Here is a 22,509-nt window from a genome sequence, read left to right as displayed (position 1 = left end):
GGGCGGCCCCGCGGCGGCAGCGCCGGCCCGGAGCCCCGGGGGGAAGCGGCCGGGCGGCCCCGCGGCGGAGGGCGGTGGCGTGGCGGGGTTGCTGCGGCGGCTGGGGCGGCTGGAGGACAGCCGGGAGCGGGCGGCGGAGCTGTTCCGGTGGCTGCTGGCGCCGGTGTCGCCGCGGGAGTTCGCGGCGCGGCGCTGGGAGCGGGCGCCGTTGCTGGTGCGGCGCGGCGAGCCCGGCTACTACGCGGGGTTGTTCTCCACGGCGGAGCTGGACGCGGCGCTGCGGAGCGGCGAGGTGCACTTCGGGGCCCACCTGGACGTGACCAGCTACGCCGAGGGGGTGCGGGAGACCCACAACCCCGCAGGCCGGGCCCTGCCCGCCGTCGCCTGGGACTTCTACCAGAACGGGTGCTCCCTGCGGCTCCTCTGCCCCCAGGCCTTCTCTGCCACCGTCTGGCAGTTCCTCTCCATCCTGCAGGAGCACTTTGGGAGCATGGCGGGCGCCAACGCCTACCTCACACCGCCAGGCACCCAGGGCTTCGCCCCCCACTACGACGACATCGAGGCCTTTGTGCTGCAGCTGGAGGGGAAGAAGCACTGGCGCATTTACAGCCCCCGGACGGAGGCTGAGGTGCTGCCCCAGTTCTCCAGTGCAAACCTCCCGCAGGCTGAACTCGGTGAGCCCATGCTGGAGGTGGTGCTGGAGGCCGGGGACCTGCTGTACTTCCCCCGGGGGTTTATCCACCAGGGTGACACTCTCCCCGATGCACACTCGCTCCACATCACGGTGTCATCCTACCAGAGGAACTCCTGGGGGGACCTCCTGGAGAACCTCCTCCCGGCTGCTCTGCAGATGGCCCTGGAGGAGGACGTGGAGTACCGGCAGGGGCTTCCCATGGACTACCTGGGGTACATGGGGGTTGCCCACTCAGATGTGGTCGACGCTCGCCGAACAGCTTTTGTGGAGAAGGTGCAGAATCTGATAAAGAAACTCATTGACTATGCGCCTATTGATGCTGCTGTGGATCAGAGAGCCAAGTCATTTCTTCACGACTGTCTCCCCCCGGTACTAACACAAAGTGAAAAGGCACTGAGCGTGTATGGATTTCCAGCCCGGTGGCAAGATGGAGGCACCCGCGATGTCGATATACTAATAACAAAAGACACAGAAGTACGCCTCCTCCATTACGGGATCATTAGACTGTGCAATGAGGAAGCTGGTGTGATGCTGTATTACACGACAGAAAACTCACGAGTGTATCATAAAGAAGAGCCCAAGTCCCTTGAGATAGATCCAGAGTATACAGACAGTATTGAATTTCTCCTGTCTTCTTATCCAAACCATGTCAGTGTGGATACCTTTCCCTGTGAAACCTTGGAGGACAAGATTTCTCTAGCTACACTCCTGTTTGAGAAGGGCATTCTGACTACTAGGAAGCCTCTGGTGCAAGTGTAACTCTATTTTTGAACAAAATAAACATAAAGTTGTTTATAAAGTATTCTCTCCTGTTCTTACCTTACACCTGCTGCTAAGTGTGAATCAGCACTCTGAATCTCAGTTTCTGATATGAGGGTAGAAGGGCTTTGACCTGGGTAGACAAATCAAACATTGTTCTGATAAAGCAAGTGTCTGCTGTTGAACTGTGCGTGGTTAAGTGACTAGAGAAGGCAGGTGCTTAATTTTGTTTTTGCCAACCATATTACTACATCCTAGGTAACTTTGGGAAGCTAGTGAACTTTTTTGGACTCTGCAGATCAGCTGTGTGTTTACAGTGTTTTAAAGCAGCCCATGTTACTGTGGGAAGTACTCTCATTACTTAAAGACATATTTGATGTTACTCGAGCTATACCAAAATTTGGGCTAGCTGGACTGAATTTGAATAGGGCGTTCTCTAACAGTTTGTTCTTCCTTGTGCCAATTAGGGGTTTGGAAAGGCAGCTGGGATGGAGGGTGGTAAAGGTTTCCTGTACAGAAGGTAAGTTCTCCCTTGACCTTCATAATGCTACTTCAGAATTTAGCTTTCATGAATCTGAATGCATGTGCCTTGTATGATTTTGCTGGGCCTGTTAGGGAGCTACTGACTGGTAGTACCTCCTCCCACTGCAGAGGGAGCTCAGAAAACTGAGGGATATTTTCTTCTGTACTGGTGTGGTTCAGATAAGAAATCCCTCTAAACTTTTATATTAGAATTACCAGGAGTGGATTGAAAAACAGCAGTGATCCTCTCCAGGATGTCCTCACATTCAGAATCAAGGTCCTCTCTGCTCCAACAGATTCGGTTGGCTTTTTGCTGCAGCCAGTCCGTAACCTTTTTAAGTTTCAGTAGCTTCTGGGTCACCGAGTCCTTTTGGCTTAGCCTGAAAATCTGGATCAAATACATTGGCAGGTGGGTGTGACAGTAAGTCCTCTCTCTTAATTGAAAAATTTTATTTGGTACAAATAAACTATTGTTTGGGCCATGCAAGTAACAGCACATTTGTTTCACTCTGAAGTGTCATAGGAGAAGCCCAGGTGAGACTATTTAATTCTGCTTCAAAAGCTTGCAAGTTAATTTAAAGCTTTACTGTGAAAACACCTGATAAATTTTCTGACACTTTTTTGTCAAAGATGTCCCCCACTTCTCTGGAATTCCTCTGTTAAGAAAGAAATGATGCTTCCTGTGGGGTAGCTAAATTATTGAGGCATATAGAAAAGATACAATGAGTGCAATTTATGTTTCTTTCTATACCTAATCAGATGTATCTAACACTCTGTAGAAAATTTAAAATGCTTGTTAGTTTTCATATGCTTATTTATTTATTTTTTTCCCTGTAGAGTCTGTAAGGTACTGTTTGATGCTTTACAAGCAAATGGATGAGAGAACATCTATTTGGTCAGAAACGTTTGGAGCATTAATTAGATTTTTCTTCTTTTAGACAAGAGAACAAATGCATTGATAAATAAATGTGGGGCAGCTTCCTAGAACTATTCTTGTAGGTTGCCTACGACATCATGCTGGGTAACTTGGATCCTGAAAATGACACTGCAGCCCTGAAGGACAGATGAAAAATTTGGTTTCTAGAAGATTCACTGGGAAAAGATTCCTACTTTTAAAAGGATCCTGAACATACTTATTTCTGCTTAGGAAAATACATTATTTTATTTAGATTTATTTAGATTTTATTATTTTATTTAGATTTAAATTGGAAGGAAGACAAACATTTTTAAAGGGTTGGTTCTTCCTACAAATGACTAATAAACAGTAAATGGGTGAAGCTTCTGCTGTAGTGTGTATAATGGGATTGATTGGATGCATTGAGAACATATGAAACTTGAAATGCTTTAGTGGTGCTTGGGAATGAGCTTTGCTTGGAATTTTTAGTAGTTGGCATTCAGATGGCAAGACTGAACACCAGAGCTGGATGCTAATCTGCAGTGTGATTGTAACAAGAAGAAACAAAAAAGGCTGCTGCAGTTTGGAGCTGTAGTGGGAGGGATACTGCAGACTACTGAAATGAACCAACAGACTGATATTTCACCTCCCACCCTCAAAAGCATAGATACTTTCTCCTGGATGGTAAATACTTTGACCTTATGCCTGGCCACGCCCTGGCATAACAGTACCAGATTGAACCTTGTGTGGTTCCTAGGCAGTTGCAGGATACAAAAAAAAAACCCAGTAATTTTTAACTGAGCTGCTCTACTTACCTCTCTCTTGATCTCTTTAATCATTTCTTGATCTTCCTCATGGGGAAAATGAAGGATCTTCACAGCTTTTTCCACTTCTCTAAATATAAGTGTAATAAAATATAATGATGTGCTATTTGCACATAGCAAAGTTTTCAAAAGGAAGAAAACCTCCAAAATTTACATGCTTCCTGAATCCACTGGGTTGTTGTTTTTTTTCCCCAGCTTGTGCTGCAGTGCCCCTATACAGGGCTTCTGCAGGGAAAGCTGGAGGAAATGGCAGTTTGTCCCAGTGTCCCTTTGAGGGATTAGAGAGTGCTCCAGCTTGTTGTTATCATACAGACCCTCTAAGGCGCAGTTCTGGTGTGGACTCTATGGATGCTCTTGTTCACTCATATGACACAAGTATCTAGAGAAGAGCAAGAAGTGGCCCTATGTGAGCTGAGCAGTTAAGGTGTCCGCATGCTGGTGTGGAGTGGAGCCTGGCTTGAGAGGAAGAGAATTGTACAAAAATGGCTTAAGAGAGAGGGAAACAAAAAGGAAAGTTGAGGGAGATGCAAATGACTGAATTGTTAGCTGTTGCCAGGAGCACTGGTGGTGAATCAATGTTTATATATTCAAAATGTGATTTAAACAATGTAATTTAGGCAGATTTAAGACTTGTGCTTCTCTCCTTGGCTGAGATTCAGCAGTTGCCCTATTACAGTGGTGGGGCTGGGATGCAGGCTTTGAGGTGAGAACTTTATAATAGATAGTCTTTCTCTCTTTTTGTGTTTTTGGTTTTGGGAGTTTTTTGCCCCCCTTTTCCTCCAGACTTCAAGCATATCTGTGACAAATGAGACAGTGATGGATCAACACAGAGAAAGTACTTGCATCTTTTAAACTTCATGTTGGTCAAATGTTGTGGTCAGTCTCATATTACTGTCTAGCTTTCCACAGGCCATGAGCATTTGCTCTGTGGACCACAGTTTGAGTTGCAGAACTGTGGCGCTTCTGTCCTGCCTTCCTTTAGAAATGATGGACAGATAGAGGAGCTTGCCCAGTTCTCTTTGCATGCATAAGGCCTCCAGCCATGACACCATGAGCTATAAAGCTCAAGCAAGAAGGCAGGATTAATGCCCCCTATTAAAAATTTAGAAAGTGGCTGGAGAGAATTGGTACAGTGGGAGTGAGAGAAGAGCCCTGGCACTTGCCTCCTCCTCTGGTCTCTTCCATAGCATTCTTGGGGCACCTACAGTGGAGTATGGAGACAGCATCTTCCCTATCCTCATCCTGCGATCATCTTCCCAGTGAGCTTGATTTGCCAGTAGCTCCAAGAAGTGTTTTGTGAGTCAGTTCTATATGTTGCCTCTTCTCTACTCTATTGTCATCATCCAGTGTTTATCAAGAAAGAGGAGCCTTAGGAAGGAAAGAGTATGTGCATGCTATGCATGTACTCTAGCTACTGATAAGACTATAGTAGGAGAAAGACTTCAGTTTGCCTTGGTTATGCGCACCTGTGGAGTTTAATGACTTACTCTCTGACTGTTTCATTTGGCTCCAGAATCAATCTTTCTAATAGTGTAGCCTGAACATTTTCATCCTGCAAACAGAGTCTGGCAATGCAACAGCAGGCTTCTCTCTGTACTTCTGGCTCTTCCTCATAGTGAACAGCCCAAAGAAGAAGATGCTTCAGCTCAGGACTCACACGGCCTAATTGACCCAATGCTGCCAATGAAAAGGAAGAAAAGCAGTTGTCTTTTAGATTTTGTTGGGAGGGGGGGAGGGAGGGAGGGAAGGAATGCTGCAGTACTAATTAATGCATTAATTGCAGCCCCTCTTGTTCATTAGGTTTCCAAAGAGCTTCCTGTCCACGGAAGCTCAGGGATATTGCGTTTGCCCATCCAAAGGCTCCTTGAGCATAAGATGTCTGCTTGTTAAAGTGAGATGCAAAAATTAAGTGGTTCCTTGGAATTTTACAGAACTATGTATATGAAAGAAGGGAGCTCTTGATAACGCTTTTGTCTTGAAGCACTGACATCCATGGTTGCCTAAGAAGCCTGCAGCTGTTTCTGCCAATAGTGCGCTGGCCTGGCCTTGTGAGAAACCATGTGTGTTTACAATGTGTATGCCAATATACATAAAATGCTACTGTTAGCAGCATAGATTTCTATATATTTATATAAATCTGTGTCTTTCTAATGTTAGTAAGTACAAATTAAGGCAGAGTTTCCTAACAGGCTATTGTGAAGGTAAATATAATGGGAGTTAATATATTAGATACAGGTATTCAGATAATATGGTAACAAGAGATGAATATCTGCATCTAATTGAACTTAAGATGGATTTTGGAGTCCAGAATGCTCCCCATCCACAGAATCACAGCTCTCCAAGTAAATATTCTTACGCTGTCCCCTCTGCTCTGGCCATATAGTGGTATAATTCCCATCAGCAGTAAGGGGACTTGCACTGTTTCCTAACTTGGGTTTTGGAGATGCACCCATGGAGGAGAGCCTTGCTTCCCCACGGGTTTTCTTCCTACATTGCTTCTCCCTCCTGCCCCTTCCTGGTTGTTCCCTGCTAGGAGCTAGGAAAGGAACCTTAAAGATATCCCCAAATGTACCCCTTCACACCTGATTTGAAGGTAGAAATCTAAGATTAGGGAAGGAAAACCTTGATGTATCCCCTATTAATCCTACACCTGATTTTATAGAGCTATGTCTACAACTTTTCTAGCAAGGCCATGTTACATGAGGGATTTGGTTGGCGAGTTGCACAATAGAGATATTTCCCTATCTTCTCTCGCAGAAGTGACCCTTCATGTTGGGTCAGCATCAGATAGTCTAGTATATAAAATGGTTACCTAACAGGCAAGTACTGAGAGAAGGTGCCTTCTTCAAGTAACTCTGTCCTCGGGGATTAGGAAGCTGTCAGCTTCAAAACATGCTCATGGGATTTTTAGGAGACTGTAGGGGTTGTCTGTGCATTTTATCCCAGGTATTGGCACTTAAAAACTGGTTATGAAAGCATACAAGTACTCATAGAAATGATTCCTCTTCCTGGATTTTTAACGTTTTGGGATATCATGTCCTGTTTCCAGCTATAGTAAAAATTCATCAACAGAAGTGTTTTTCTGACGGAGTTTGTCAGCTAGACTTGGCTCAAACAGTGGGGCAGCACAGAGGTGCTGAGAGCAAAAGAACGCGGTAAGCAGCAAAAATGTTGGTTATTGGCAGCTGCTGACAAAAGGGCAGAAGAAGATTTTTGTTTCTGTATACAAGTGGTGAAAATCCCAGCACAACTCCTACACAAAAATAGTTATATTTAAACTTCAAACTAGTGTTTGTAGGCTCCTAGGCTATGATAAATATTTAAATTCATGTACCATATCAGCAATCTGTTTGCCATTGCCACAGTATGATCAATGCTGCTTGATTTACTGTCTACATGTTTTTCATGCCTGGCATGACACTTTCAGATTTTGAAACCCTAAAATGTTCAGAAATCAACAACAAAAAAAAAGATAAAGTCCTAAGGATAGGCTGAAATTGCCTTCCAAGGACCTGGGTTGTTAATGAGTTCTGCAGTACCCCTGATGGCAAACACCTTGATTATCCAATGAGGATCGTACTGCATCATCTCATAGAGACACCGAAGGACCTGCAATAGAAGGGCACAACTGTTTGTTAGTGCATATTGTCACAGTGCTTTATGTAGGGCAAGAGGTGCTTGTGGTGCTCCACAAGTTTCCAGCAAGTGATGGACAAACTTCTGTCCTGAAGAGCTGACAAGCAATGATACAAGTGCGGGGAAAAAAAGGCCAGGCAAACAGCTAGCGGAGCTGTGCATAGGGCAGGAAGTGACCATTAAGCAGTGGGGCATTTCAAGAGAAAGCCAAGCTCTGGCTTGGCAGACTTGCTGTGCAGCCCAGGAACTGGAAAGCTGATGCAAGTTTTCATGGGGCCTGATGAGAGATTATGGAAGCAATTGAGAGGGGGCATCTTGAAATTTGGATAGTTATATGAAGAAAGGAAACAGAAAATGCTACAAAGCATTTCTTTTGATAGAGCATAGAGGGCTTGAATCCTGAGAGACTGAAAGCAGTACAAGCCCTGTGAGTTTAGCCTCTAGAAGGCTCCCTCACTCCATCCCAAGCCTGTGTGGTCCTCCAAATATAGCATGGTTTGCTCCTGTGCTTTGCTATTCCCTTTCTATCACTGACATTCCCAAATGTGCTTGAGTTTGATTTACAGTGAGATTTGTGTAAGATTTACAATGGGGTACATGCATGCTGTGCATAAAGTGGAAGCCCACAGGGGCTGTTTTTAGTCTGAAATGAGGAGGGAAGGATGAACCCAAATGCAAAAGTAGGACTCTAACAGACTGCCCAGGCTTTCCAAGCTTCCTGCAGAGCTGTTTTGAACTCTGGTGAGGACCTAGGAGTGTGGGAAGGACAGTTTTGAATACAGGCAACCTGGCTTCCTGGTCCCTGAACCAATTTTTATTGACTTCTATGCAGATACCCCAGCACTTAGGAAATAAGTTTTTTGTTTTAATCCTTTCTAGCAAGAAACATTTGCAAGACAGATTTATTTAACTCTAGTATCAGCAGTTCCAGGAATGAACTCAGTTATCATTAATAAAAGACAACTTTTTTTTTTCTTTTTTGCATTCAGGAGCTGCGTTGAGGTTTTTTTGACTACTCACACGCTCATCTTTAATCCCAAGTGCTCCTGCTGTAAGACAGGCTTCCTTCCGCACTGCAACGAAGTCACTGGAGAAGCACTGCAGAAAGCCTGGAAATAACTTGGCTGTCATGTACTGCAGCTGCCTAATCAAAGAGAGAGCTTGCACCTTCGTTTGACAGTTTCTGGTGGTCTGCTTCACCCTGAGAGCACAAAGCAAGTCTTAGCAATGGGCTGCTGGAACCGGTTTCCAGGACTCATGCTCTACCTGGCACATAAGAATTATCCAGATTTCAATCAAAACCTTTTAGACTCATGGCTTCATATTGTCACCTCTCCTGTTGCAGATTCCTTTGTGGGTCATTGGCCCCATATAATTTTGTAGGTTAAAAGTCAATGAAAGCAGGAAATACCCAGAGGCACATGGTGTAAATTTTAGTAAATTCTCTCATTTTTTCTGAAGTTACTGTCTGTGACTTATTTGACTTCAAGATTTCTCTTAGATGTATAAAGTCTCCTCCTGAATGTTTTGTTTTCCCAAGCTGAAAGAGTCGTTGCTGAGCCCTATTGCTCGCCTCATTTCCCCACTTATCTGTTGGAGTGGAAAGTGAATACACTTCATATTCCTACACATTCTAGATCACAGTATAGCCTGAACCCCATGTCAATGACCTCCTAACATAAATCTCTTGGTTTACCCATGCAGGCAGTTACTGTTTTGCTGTGAAAGTCTGTGCAAATGGGGCCCTTACAAATACATATTGGTATAGCTAAAAGCACCTGAATAACATATAACCTTGAAAACTGGGTGGCTAACACAGACTGGGATCACAGAATGTCTCATGCTTCTAAATTATATGGTATTTATGCACACATGACCTGTATACTGTGTGTACTATGATAGCAAAGGCAGTATGTGTGTATATGCACAATGTATACTATATAGTGCCCATACAAAATATGCACTTTTATAGGTACCAATATATACTCATATGCATGCTCTTACATCTCTTACATCTCATACATCTCTTCTAGCCCCCAAGAACCTCAGCTTAGATACTCAAAGATACTGACCTTCCACTGAGAAAAATGATGAGATGCCTGAAGGTTCTTGAGGATCTCAGACCTAGTGATAAACTAATCTCTCTTTTGAAAGGGGGAAGTTGCCATACTGGTTAATGCTTACCTGAGCTGATCATGGATTTCCTTTGCAAGCTTCATGTGCCCCAGTGCCAGAGTAGCCACCTGGCGTACTCTTATGTTCCAGTCCTTCCACATCATCTGGGAAAGCTTGTTCATTAGGTCATATACAAGATGGTAAGATGGGAATGCTGCAGCATTAATCAGCAATAAGCTTTGGCCCACTTCAGGAAAGGATTTTCAAAAGGTTTTTGAGCTACTCTAGCTTTAACTCTGCTACTGCCAAAGTCAAGAGTGCAACTCTCATTCAAGCTGGGGGAGTTTCACCAACTTCACTCACAGCATCAGGAGGAGAGTGCTGAGCAATGTGTACATCTCGTAAAATGTCCTGCAGTGGTCCTGGGAAGATAAAGGCTCCCACCAGCAACCTGCCAGGTACCTCTGGGGTTTTATCTTTATCTTTTATCTACACTCATCTCCTACAGAACTTGGCTTTTGCTTACACTCACATTTGCCTTGATGGATATGTAGAAACTGCTGATTAAGTTCGTCTAGCAAAAAGCCTGGGCACTTAATTTCCTTTTCAGGAGGGAGGCTGTTGACTACACTTTATTTACTGAGATTTAGCTATTAGGTAGAGTAGTAAGAGACACATCTTCCCCCTGAGTAATCTAACCAAGAAGAGTCCTCCAAAAAGAGGGTGCCAATCATAGTTAACAGACAGCAGAACAGCTGAGATGTTTTATAAATAAACTTAATTTGAGAAGCAATGGTAATTGTATAGCAACCCTAGCCAATGTACAGGGAAAATCAAAATGTTGACAAGGCGTGCTGACGCCAGGTTGCTAGGAGTGAAGTAGGAGCTTCTCCCCAGTGCGGGGCAGTACTGATTTGGCCCTCCAGCCTGTTAGCACATTGCCTGAAAGACATTTGTGTGGAAACCCTTTGGAAAGAGATCAGAGGAAAAGCCTGACTTTTTCATTTGGGGGCAGAGATACACTCTGTGCTCCTTCACCCTCAAGAGTTTTGCTGGTGCAGGGGGTGGGGAGGGAAATCCCACATCCGCAAGCCCTGCGATATGCAGCAATAGAAATACTTGGGATCGCCTGTCTTTAGCAGAGGTTTCAGGAAGAGCGACGTAGGGCAACAGCACACCAGAGGCATCTCCTGCTGTCTGTCGCAAACCGGTGGTGTCACTGAGGGCCTGCTCTTAACTGAGGAGGGGTCGCCAGGACCCCCGCGGGCTCTGCCGGCTCTGACTTCATGGTGGGGAGAAGAGCCCCAGGGGGCCGCTGTGACCCCCCGCTTACCTGGCTGAGGTGCCCGCCGGCACCGGGGAGAGCCCGGCAAGCCCGGGCCCGAGCTGTCCAGCGGGGGCTGTTCAGCTGGGCTGTCAGCAGGAAGTGCACCAAGGGCTGGAAATGAGCAGAGCAGGGGTTAGCATGGTGTCCCGCAGAGCTGAGGCCCACACGGAGCCGAGGCTGGTGCTCCTTGCCGAGCCAGGCTGGCTGCTTTGCTGGCCCTGCCCGAAGGCCGAAGGCTGAAGCTGTAGGACAAGGCCCAGTGTAGTCCCCTTTCCACCACACAACCCAGAGCACCCAAATTGTGTTGGAGAGGCGGCTGGGGGCAACACTTGAGCTGCCTGCAACCTCCAAGCGACTCTCCAGCCATGGTTTGTAGCCCCTGCCTTAATTTACTGTTTTAAAGTATAACTGAGGGACAGGTCACTTCAGCTCTCAAATGACCTGGGAGAGCTGAAGTAGAGCTTTGGGTACAATGGAAATAAACCACTGCAAAATACGTCCTGCCTCGCTCAGCTCATTGCTCAGTGCAGAACATGCCCCTTGTCCGGGACAAAAATGCAGAGACAAATTTGACCTTGAGGAACGGAAAGGAGAACGCAGGGTTGCTGCAAACTGCATGCCTCCATCCCCTCTTGTTGCACTTCTCCCTGCCCCGGGGGCTGCACCTACTGTGCATTCACCGAGGTGGGCTAGCAGCAGGCACGCCTGCTCCTCTGCGGCTGCATTGCTCTTCTCAAACAGCCGAGAAAGGAGCTTTGTCACTACCGGCACAGTGATGGTGCTCTCCAGAGCCTGGCATTGCGCCGCTGCCCAGCTGTCTGCAGAATTGCCTGTCGGCAGGGGAACAGAGAAAGGAAGTTACTGCCCAGGAAGATAGCTGCTGGCCATGTCACATGGCATGGTGATTCAGGTCCAGACCTCAGCCCCAGCGTGGCACCCTGGCATGCAGAAGACCACTCAACCAGTTCACAACCTAAGTTATCACTCTCTGAGTGCTAGGGAATGGATGTGGTCACCCTGTGATCAAAATATCTTCTGGAATTAAACAGTGACCCTCAAAACTGATGGATCAAGTGTGAGGAGTTCCAAAGGAGGTAGATCCCTGAGGCATATGGGAAAATGGAGCCTCTCACTGGAGAGCTTCAGATACTTTTCGAGTTACAAGTTGGTGAAAATGGATTATGTTTGTTTATCTTTCTTTATAGAACAGGACCTAACAGCTTTGAAAATAAATTTTGCCCCTTAAACTAGGAAACGGATACAGCTAGAATGTAAGACCTGAAAGACTTTGGATTTTGCCTGGAGTGTCTGCTACCTCAAAAGAGGAGTCAAGCCTTAATCCAGGCAAGAAAGAGTGGTTGTGGGAGGAGTGCTTTGACTGAATACTGGATACTTGCTGTAATCCTGCTGAAATCTAGCAGGAGATAATATAATATAGAAGTCTATACCCTAAATGTTTCCTTTGCATTCAGAGGGACAAACAGCAAGAACAGGAAGACTGATAGCTGCATGGCTGAACTGACAGAAACTCAGACTATCAAAACTGTATTTGAATTTGGTGAAGTGCCCATTGTGACATCCCACACTACAATGCTGTTTTACAGAAAACATCCATTTCACTACCCATCTTGGCAGAGCTGGAGGAGTTGGAAACACCTAGAAGCAGCACACCTAGCTCTGTGAAAGGTTATCCACATGAATTTTCCAGTGACYTTCTCTGCTTGTGACTGGCTCCAGCAGGACTGGCAATGGTTGATCTACCATGGCTACATATATAGCCTTTCCAGGGGACAGACTGTAATCCCAAAATGGTGAGTCTGACCTAGCTGAAGAGCTAGAAGAAAAATAAACATCACAGGAAAGCTGCCACAGAGCCCCTTTACCATTTGCCAGAGCATCCTTCATGATTGATTGTGCCTCCTCATTCCTTTTCCCAATAGCATAGTGACACAGTGCAGATGCCATTCTCACATGGGCATTCTTGTCCTGCAGAGTCTCTCTAAGTAATGGCTGTAGTTCTGCAAGCACATCCTGGGTTACTGAGGACTTTCCAGCACTATCTGTTACTGCAGCTGAAGAAATATCTGAATAAGAGAGCAACATATCTGCCCCATGCTTTTTCCCTGTTTAAAAACAGGAACATATTTTCCATGCAGTTGCTAAATGGTATGCTTGAATTCATGATAATAATAATGGAGTACGGAACACATAATAATGCTACAAATATGCTTGCAAAAGCAATACTTTGTCCATCTCTAATGTCCACCAGCACTGAAGATCTCCGTATTTCTCCAAGTACCAGTAAATTTCAATTTGCAAACCATGGCAAGGTAAAAAACAAAGTTTATACTTATTTTACAGACATGGTTAGCAAGGAAAATTTGATGTAGCTCAGTCAAGAGCACACAAGACATCTTCTGCAAAATTTATAAAAGAAAGCCATTTGTGCTAAGTTAACAGTACAGTCATTGCTCTCATGGTCTTCCACTCTCCAGCAGTGTATATAAGATCAAGTAGGAGGTGGTTGGAAATTAAGTACACTTGATTCCCTTTATTTCTGAACTGCCTTAGATTAGAGTGTTTATTTAGAGTGTTTATTTATGAAATATTTTTTTATAATACTGCATCCAAAAGTACCCTTTTGGGGTATTGACAATTTTATAGAGCAATGACGCTGATAATGAGGTATCAAGCAATTGCCCTTGTTTTCACACATGGATAACGTTTCATAACAGTTAAAATTTCCCATACCCACATGCAGATCAGCAGCCTGCAAGCAGGAGCTTCTCTCACTGAGCTTCTGAGGGTTGGTTTTCTGTCCGTGTTGTTCAGCTGCGGCAGACGCACAAGCTATGATAGCCTTGATTCTACTGATGTCATGTACACTTGTGAGAGACCCATTAAACCTTCTGTTGTCATATTTCGCCACTGGGGATCTGGCATCAGAGAGGAAAATGTGTTTGGATAAGCAGCATGGTAATCTTCCCTAGAATTCCTTCATCTGGAGGACCTCCCTGAAATGGATTCACCAGAAATGCAAAGGAGACTTTCATCATTCCCACAGTTGCCCTTGTTTTCTGTTTCCCTGCCCCAGAGATGGCATCTTTATGTGCCTTACACAGGATCTCAGCTTCTCTGTATCTTCTCAGGTAAACCACAGTGCTGCACTTGAAATCTGAGTCATGCCCAGGCTGTGCCATGCAGTGGAGAGCAGCCACAGACAGAAAGTTTAGATTGGGGGAACATGTCCACCCCCATCATACAATCTCTACTTAGCAGAAGAATAAATGCATTTCTCCCCCAACCCTCTGCATCTGCATCAGGATTGCATTTGCCCTTCTTTGCCTCAGTAAGGGAAGTGGGGAAAATCCATCTGTGGGTCACTCAAACTCATCCAAGTGGTTAAAGATTTCCAGGAAAGAAAACGTCTGCACTGGTAGAAGATTCATGGTGAACACCATGAGTCTCTTAGGATCACAGCAATTACCTGTTCATAAAAAACTAGGAATAGAACAGTGTTTTTGAGGACAGGCCTGACATTGTCAATTCTTTACACAAGGATCATTGAGCAACTAGTAACTATTTGAGTTCATTATGGACCAAGTAGGTTTTAATAGAACAATCTACTCACGCAGGTTCCAGGCATCCTTCCACTGCTCCAGCATAGCCCTGAGTACTTGTATTTCCCAAGGTACTTCTTTATTAGACCCCTTGGACTCCTTTTGTACTTCCTTGGTCTTTGTAGGAGGTAATTCCTCATCATTTTGCACAAAATAAGGAGTTAAAGTGGGAAGAGCAATCCATCGCAAGGCTCCCTTCTTGGGTCTCTGCACTGCTCAAAAAGAGTTTGTTAAAAGAGATTAGCAATAGCCTACGTTATCCATAACCTGAAAGAGTCAGAGTAGAAAGACATCTCAAAGGGTTACTGTGATGTACATCCCAAGCATCTCCAACATCAGTCTGAAGCAGCAACAGCAGTGTATTTCCCTGCAAATAAGGCAGAAAAATTGTGACTTCTCCCTCAAGAATGCCTTTCTTGGTATGATCAGAGCAGGTACAGGAAGTTGGGAGCAGAAAAATGTAAGCTGTAGATCACTTCTTGTACTGACTGATCTTAGCTCAGCAAAACATCATAGCTTGAGAAGCAGGTGTTCACTTCTCCTCATTTAACAAGAATTTCAGGATGAGTGAGAACCAAAGCCAGGTCTGTTTCATGATAGATCCAGGCTGTAATCCTTCCCTGTGCTGCCGCTAGAAGAGAGTGTGTGTCTATTAGTGTGTTGGTGTATGTGCAGGTGTATGCACACAGAAGTGAGCATGTAGGCTTTGCTCTATCCTGTGTATCTGTATATCTGCCACTGACTTCTTCAACCAACTGGATGCACCTGGTCTCTTTTGTAGTCACAGTAATTTCTGCGGTACTTCAAATGACACACCACGGGAGTCAGCATATTGCTCTCTCAAGTAGTTCTTAGAAAGACCCACCTTTTTATAGCAGTGGAAGCCAGAAACAGAGAATAGGAGTGATCTCACAAGGACAACCCCATTTCAGAGGCAAGCAGGCAGTTATTGAGATGCAAGGTTTGGAAGTTCTCCACATCATGCAAACTGAGCTGTGGGCTCTTACCTGCCCTCCTCTGTGGCTTAGCAACCCCAGCATTCAGGTTGTCTTGGGAAGGGCTGCTGGAGATGTTTGCAGTATTGATCATGGTTCTCCAGGATGAAATAGTCCTTCATCCCTTCATCCACCTGATGCACAATCTTTGCAGTCCCTGCGTACACAAAGGAACAGATGCTACCTGAAGAGCTTCCCTGTAAAAGAGGTCTCTGGTCTGCAAAGTCTGTCAGCACATATCAAAAGAGGGATGCATCCACTGTTTGCTCTTAATAGCTGTGAATGCACTGAAGCAGTTGCATCAGGAAGGGGCTTCCAAAATGACTTAAGGGTGGTAAAGAGGTTTGCGGGAGTCAATGTGAAAGGAGAGTGGAACTGTGAAGCTGTGGGGCCCACCTCAGGAAATGCACCTTGCAAATTCACCTGGAATTCCAGCTGAAAATGTCTCATCAAAAGGCTAGTTAAAACTGACCTCAGGCCCTCCTGTCAATATTTTGGCTTTATAGTCACATTTGGCTGCTTCTAAATGATTTTCTTTGTTCATAACATGCTGCCAGCTATATTCAGTAAATACACAGATGAAACAGAGCAATCATTTTCTCTTTCTGCCTCTGTGATCTTATTACCTGAAGTTATGATCCACAGACACTTTCAGACAGCAGTCTGATGAAATAAGGAGAGTCTCTCTGAGAAGTTCTTCCCTCAGTCTCCGTGTATTTTTCAATAATTTGAAATATTTGTGATAGGTAGCTCCACAACAGCTAGCCAGTTAAAAACAGCAATAAATATCAAATCTTACTGAATATTCAATTGAGGACTATGTTATTCTGTAATTTCCCAGCACTTACTATCCTGGACTATCCAAAATCCCAGGAGAATGGGTGCAACCTTCAGCTGGTATAAAGTGTGCCACTGAACCTGGACAGAGAGGAGACAGGAACTCCAGAGCTCAGGGCTCATGGAGAGAAAAGGGGTCTACCAGTCATTTCAAATCAAGGGACATTGCTCTAGGCCATCTGCAAAAATATCACCTAGGAATGGGGACAAAATCTCCAATTCCAAATCATCTCTGTATTTTGTGTGTGGACTGAAACTAGCAACTAAAGCTTAGCAGAGCCCAGGGCATGCTACAGCCTCTTGGGGTGATGAGCAAACTTTGTGTAGAACCAGTTCCCAAGCCACTGCCAAACAGGTCACTGACTTTTGAAATGGGCTTAAATTGCGATGGCCTGTCAAGCACTTTGCACTGGTCTGAGCCAGGCAAGGCCAAACTTCTTGATTTATGGGCCGTATGCTAAAATTCTTATTGTGACTGAGGCACATGATACCTGGTTGCCTTCACCCAGAAGTGAGGATTCGCTAGTGACTACTCGGGTAGTACAACTCTACTGCTGGCCTTATAGCATAGCTCTGACATAGAAACCACAAGTGAACCACCTGAGAGCTTCATGGTGCTCAAGAGCAACAGGCTGTCCTCTCTCATGCTGGTCCTTTTGGATGAAGCTTTGACCCATTGTCCATGCAAGGGTCCAGCACTTGCTTTGAAGCAGCTGTTCCTCTGGTTAAGTGCTAGACCCCATCCTTCTGGACCCACTCATTAAACAAGATATAAGAGCTTGTGCCAGGTCGTGTTTGCCTTACCAAAGTAAAGCTCCCACTCAAAAGCATTCTTGGGGGTGTAGGTGTATTTCCCAACACGGGCAATCAAATGTTTCTGCACAGAAGATTCTGGGTTCAGACACATTCTCTCTGTGTCATCAGCTGTAATATTTGCATCAGCAGGGTGATCAGCTGACAGCACTCTTGGGTAATAAGCAGGCAGCCCACTAAAAAAGAAACATGACGCCACTATAGGCTTGGGAACCACTGGGATGAAAGGGGAGTAGTGCAAGAACACACTTTTGTTACCGTCTGTGCTATATGTGAGACAACTTTGCTCCTCTAAGTGATCATACATTATCTGCCACAGGGGTACTTCCTCTGTGTAGTTTCCTCTCATCACATGCTGCATTCACATCTTGGACCTCACCACTCATGATAACCCACACAGTAATCCAGTCAGTGGCATGAGGCTGGCTGCCAGAAGGGAAAATCTCTTTCTGTAACGGATTTGTGAATGACTGGTGAGGCCCATTCTGGGGAGCTATGTGAGACTTTGGGGTCCTGCTTCAAAAAAGGAACAAAGAAGTGGGAAAAGATTCAGAGGCCATCAATAAGAAATTAGAAAACATGATGTTTAGAAAAATGTTTATCAGGGATGATGAAAATACCAGAACATATTTTAATACAAGTGTATAGTACCTAGAGGAGATGGAGGGATACATTTTTCTTTAGTGCACACATTATAATTTTCAGAGATGCTCAAATAGAAAATAAAAGGCCATATCTATGCAGATTGTGACAGTCATTCTGGAGACAGTAAAAATGTAAGAGATCTTTAGGAGACCTATTGTAAATGAAGTCGTCAGTGGGCACAAAGATGGAAAAACCATGGCACAAAGCGCCCTCTTGTTCACACATCTCATCATGCTACCAGAGTGAAAGGCCATCCTTGTCTCAAGGACATAACGCCTCCATGTCTCTCCATGCAGAAATACAGATGATGCACCATGGAATGCCTAAACACAAGCAGTAGTAATGAGGAACAGCCACGGAGCAAACACTACGAAATAAGATGTCTCCTCTATACCTGCAGGAGATGGGGAGGACTGTCCCAGGAGTCTTCTCAGCTTGTGTCTGAGATATGATTTCCATGTCATTTTCTCTGCCCTGAATATTATCCAATATTTTCAAATCTCTGTCAGAAGAAAGCTCATCCCTGATTGTGTTCCAGGAAAACTTCTGTTTTTCAGAGTCAAGGGGGTTACATTGAACTGAGCCACTCCTGGCCCTCTGCTGATCCACAGTCCATTGAGGTGTCATCCTGTTCAGCTTTTCCAGCCCTGTTTTCTCCACCCCCCAGGTCATATTCTCTGATCCTGGGATGTTCTTCTCAGAGACCTGCTTTTCCTGTCTTCCTCTTGTTAGGGAGCCAGATAACTTCTCACAGGGCTTTTCCAGGGATGCCTGCACGCCTGAAGTCTTACAAGAAGGAACAGGTGGTAGAAATAACTTTCTGGGCAAGATTTCTAGTTTGGAGCCCCACAGGCTGTCTTCCTTCCTGAGCTTAGGAGAAAGTCCATTATTTTTCATAGGGAAAAGTGGTTGCTTCTGAGGGTGGAGTCTGACCAAGCTCTTGAAGTTCATAGCAATGGGCTTTTCACTTTTTGGCTTTTGAATGATATCAGAAGGATCATAGAGGTGTTTGAAGTTGTACTCCTTATAGGACAGTCCTCGTTGCTCCAGTACGTCCTTGGAGAAACTCAGGCCCTCAACTATCTGCCTGAGGTACTTTTTCAGGTAATACAATTGATGCTTCTCAGAGTGGCTGAAGTCTTGCAAGGGCATGGTGATGTTTGTGTTCTGCAAGACCACAGCTGGGCCTCTGTTGACATGCAAGCACTCAGCCAACGCACTGGGGTCCTCAGCAACCGAGCGACGATTGCTGTGAAAGGCTGATGTCTTCATTTTGCCACCACTGATGAAGCAACCTCAATGCTGTTGCTGCTGCTGCTGCCAGTAAACCCTTTAAAACATAACTATCAGTTTGAAGAGCTCCATCAGTTATTCCGTGAGACTGAAATCCCATGGATCAGTGAGCATGACGAGGGAGATCAGTCCCATTCCTTCAGAAAGAGAAAAGGGAGCTATCACCAGTTTCTGTATTTTTAAATTTGGACATTCTATTTCTATTTTTCAAAGTCATATTTCAAGACTGCACCATTTGGGGAGACATCACTTTGCATAAGAATACAACAACTGTAGCAAGACTAACAACAGTCAGTAAACAGTGATGACAGCATGGAACAATTAGCTGGCTATGAAGGTGCCTATTATTAAATACCTTTTAATGATCATTGAAATGGGACTTTACCCTATGTTTAATGCTTTGCTGAGCTAAAATCTAAATTTCTAGTAATGATAAAAAAAAAAAGCTAAAGGGAAAATGAAGAATGGAATAAGGGTAGTGAGAAAGACGATCAGCAACAACTTTCTGCAGGCTAGGAGGAACTAGCCGTTAGCGTCCACTGGTGTTGCTGCTGAGATTTCTATTTAGAAAGGTGTTTTTGAGACATACATAGGCCTTCAAATTCATTGTATATAACACACTTCCACCAAAAAGTGGTAATGATGTTTCTTCACTTTGTTCAGTTGCTTTGAGTCAGACACCCTGAAATGCGTCAGTCAATGAACCACTAATACACTGCAACTCCTTGTGCCCCATGTGGTACTCACTCTCCCCATTATTAACACTTACTGTTCGCTCCAATCCAGTCAGATTTCACTGAAATCTTGTGGAAGCTCTACTGAAACTGGTAATAAAATCTATATTTATATCTACATGGGTAGGTGTGTATGTTTGTGTGCAGGCAATTACGTATATATAAAAAATAAAATAAAGTCAGCTATGAATTAGGGTAGACTTACCAGTTACCTTTTCAGCATGGCTCCTGCAATCCCGATCTTGTTTTAACAGGCACAAGAAGCATTTAATTTCAGAGTAAGGATTTGCTCCCTTGGTGTTCCAGTGCTTGTCCCCGCCTTGTTTACAGAAGCTGCCTGGCAACTTGTGGGGCACTTCGTTCTGTCAGATGTCCTCTGTTCCTCCTACAGCATATCTGCCTGGGCTTTTGTTTTTTAATAATGCTCTCCTTTTAAATATCAGCATGTTTTTTATTTATTTATTCAGACTTCAGTTTGTAGGAGTCTTTTAAAATCTTTTATACAACTATACTCAAGGCTTACTCAACATTTTCTACATTAATTGAATTCTTAATGAGGCATAGCACATGTCATACACAGAATTGCAGGGTACCTGGTCTTGGGCAGGCAGTGTGATCCTCGTGATCCTCAGTTTCACTATCGTCATCGCTATACATACTATATTGTATTAAATCTTAATTAAACATTAAGCCATAATCTCTCACAAGAGGGAATTTGTGTTATGTAGCTGACATAACAGCAAAAACATCTTCTTTAAAAAGTGATATATAAGTCAGTACAGTTAAAATGATTAATCAGATATATTTGTTTTTAAAGCTGCAATAAGGACACAATAACTGTGTTTAAATGCCTGGACTTACTACTGTTATTTTAGAAGCATAACCTAACCTTTGTTATTTACGATATTTTAGCAACATCCCTGGAAATTTATGCAATACAAGACCCATTCTAAGTTGCTTAAATTAGAAAGTGGGGTAAAGATAAGGCAAAACTGATCCAGAAGCCACAGGTGATATCAAGATTGAACAGATAAAAAATTGGAAGATGTCCTTCCAGGATAAATATGATTATAGAAGCACCTGTTATCAAAAAGGGTGTTAAGTAATATAAAGGTATGTACAAACAATCGTGCCACCTGTGGTATGAAAGGCTGAAGATATAAACCAGGTGTAAGTATTAAAAAAGCAAGCTTTAGAGCCACAGAAGGTGGTAGAGGCCCTACCTTAGTAATGCAGACAGACTCACATATGCCAGGCAGGAAGAGAGAAGGGTGTTTTTGCATCCTTCTTTTTGCACCCTTTCACACTCTTTTGCACCTGGTTCTGCCCAGCGGCCTGAGGTCTTTGCTAAATCAGATGTCAAGACACCCCAATGGTGAGGGCAGATATAGGTGGTCTAGGGGTCCCTCTGTGTTGGTATGGCTATGTTCTCTAATACTCATCAGACACAAACCTTTCTTTGCCCATTTCTCTTAGCTTATAATGATGCCTACTTGGATCACTCTCCCCACTGGAAGCCAGGATGGTGCCTTTTACTAAGGCTCTCCTCATGCCAGATCTTCCTTGTCTTTAATGTCCTCCAGCTCAGTCCACAGCACCCAGCTGAGCTCTGCCAGTGGGACTGACAGCATGGTGCCCATGCGCAAGTGTGAGCCAGACACAGAGCTCAAGCCAGGCCCCAGGAGGAGGGGAGGATTGCTGGACTGCAATTTTGGACACTAGAAAGGCATCAGCCATCAAAATCACCATATTATACACTCTGGTTAGTTCAAAAGAAATGGGCTGGCCATGTGACAGTGTGTGGTGTGCCCTCCCTGGCCCATGCTGCAAGGTGATCCAAGGGTTGCACAGATCTGATGAAAGCCTGGCTGTTGCCCTATATTTTTTCTCACAGGAACTTGATCTTTACCTGATTAAGCTGTTCCCTTCCCTACTTTTTTTTTTTTTTTTTTCCTCCCAGTAGGATGTGTCAGGAATGGATTTCTCTCTAACTTGGCTACGCAGGCCCCAGTTTATCTATCCTGAGCTCCAGGCTCATCTTCATTAGAGACCAGGTCCTCCATTTAAATCCTAACATGCAGTCACGCATTGGTTGTCTCAGGCTCTGCTCAGGGGACAATGTTCTCTGTCTCTGTGATATTCATGATCTTTTGAGTGAGCATACCAGTTGCATGAGCCTCCTTTCAAGCATTGGCAACCCGCCCTAATGAACAGATATGCAGGCTGCACTCTGAATGAATGAAGGGAGGCAGTTATGCTGAGAGTATTCCCAGAAAACAAAAAGCTGAAAATGCAGTGGTATTTAGTCCAGATGCACTTCATCCTAATGCCTAGTTGCCTGACAACCACACCTGGATTTCCTCTCATGGGTACTGAGTTGCTTCAGTCCTAATGAGAGCCAACTGACATGGATGCAGTGTGGAGAAGTGGAACACTGGTGTTGGAGGGTGACAGGGGAGGTAGCCACACTGATAGTGTGAACATACTCTATGTACATTCAAAATATAACCTCTACACTTTTGGAGGGGGGTGTAAAATAATCCAGATCAGTAATAAGCAAATAGTAATAAACACAATACCCCCTTATTAATAAAATATTAGTATAAATAGTAGGGCTCAAATTAGATGTTATAAAAGGTTATGTACTAAAACAAACCTGATCTGTCAAGTCACATTTAATGATTCATGATCCATTTCATCAGAAGAGGTAAATTTGTGTGAATTTCCTACACTTTATCATCAGTCTCTTTGGTAAAACAGTCTTGGACTAATCATGGTGGGGGATTCCACTTGAAACACT

General features: G+C 44.4%; 2 protein-coding genes across 2 annotated transcripts; one reads left to right on the top strand and one right to left on the bottom strand.

Annotated features, from left to right (window-relative positions):
• The first annotated feature begins 6 nt into the window (after positions 1-6).
• Positions 7-1,489, top strand: RIOX1 (ribosomal oxygenase 1). The gene has a single exon (XM_026061691.1). The coding sequence runs from the start codon at positions 491-493 to the stop codon at positions 1,451-1,453; it is 963 nt and encodes a 320-aa protein (XP_025917476.1). The 5' UTR covers positions 7-490; the 3' UTR covers positions 1,454-1,489.
• A 679-nt stretch (positions 1,490-2,168) lies between these two features.
• Positions 2,169-20,677, bottom strand: HEATR4 (HEAT repeat containing 4). Its single transcript, XM_026061623.1, has 14 exons — positions 19,915-20,677; positions 17,957-19,112; positions 17,029-17,213; positions 14,400-14,604; positions 13,524-13,708; positions 12,656-12,895; positions 11,453-11,602; positions 10,779-10,883; positions 9,515-9,692; positions 8,351-8,531; positions 7,234-7,303; positions 5,182-5,371; positions 3,686-3,764; positions 2,169-2,363 (listed from the first exon to the last, which is right to left on the bottom strand). Exons 2-14 carry the CDS (start codon positions 18,952-18,954, stop codon positions 2,169-2,171), a joined length of 2,961 nt encoding a protein of 986 aa, XP_025917408.1. The 5' UTR covers positions 18,955-19,112; positions 19,915-20,677.
• Between the last annotated feature and the right edge of the window lie 1,832 nt (positions 20,678-22,509).

Source organism: Apteryx rowi, unplaced genomic scaffold (genome assembly GCF_003343035.1).
Source record: "Apteryx rowi isolate R43461 unplaced genomic scaffold, aptRow1 scaffold_183, whole genome shotgun sequence".
NCBI lineage: Eukaryota > Metazoa > Chordata > Aves > Apterygiformes > Apterygidae > Apteryx > Apteryx rowi.
This window is presented reverse-complemented; position numbering and strand designations above follow the sequence as displayed.

Bases quoted from the DNA above. Each gene is read 5' to 3' on its own strand.
- HEATR4 (XM_026061623.1), bottom strand. From the start codon at position 18,954: ATGAAGACATCAGCCTTTCACAGCAATCGTCGCTCGGTTGCTGAGGAC. The intron at 14,605-17,028 runs GTAAGGCAAACA...CTTTTTGAGCAG, and splicing joins TGAGTGGGAGCTTTACTTTG to TGCAGAGACCCAAGAAGGGA. The intron at 3,765-5,181 runs GTAAGTCATTAA...ACTTATATTTAG, and splicing joins CCAAATGAAACAGTCAGAGA to AGAAGTGGAAAAAGCTGTGA.
- RIOX1 (XM_026061691.1), top strand. From the start codon at position 491: ATGGCGGGCGCCAACGCCTACCTCACACCGCCAGGCACCCAGGGCTTC.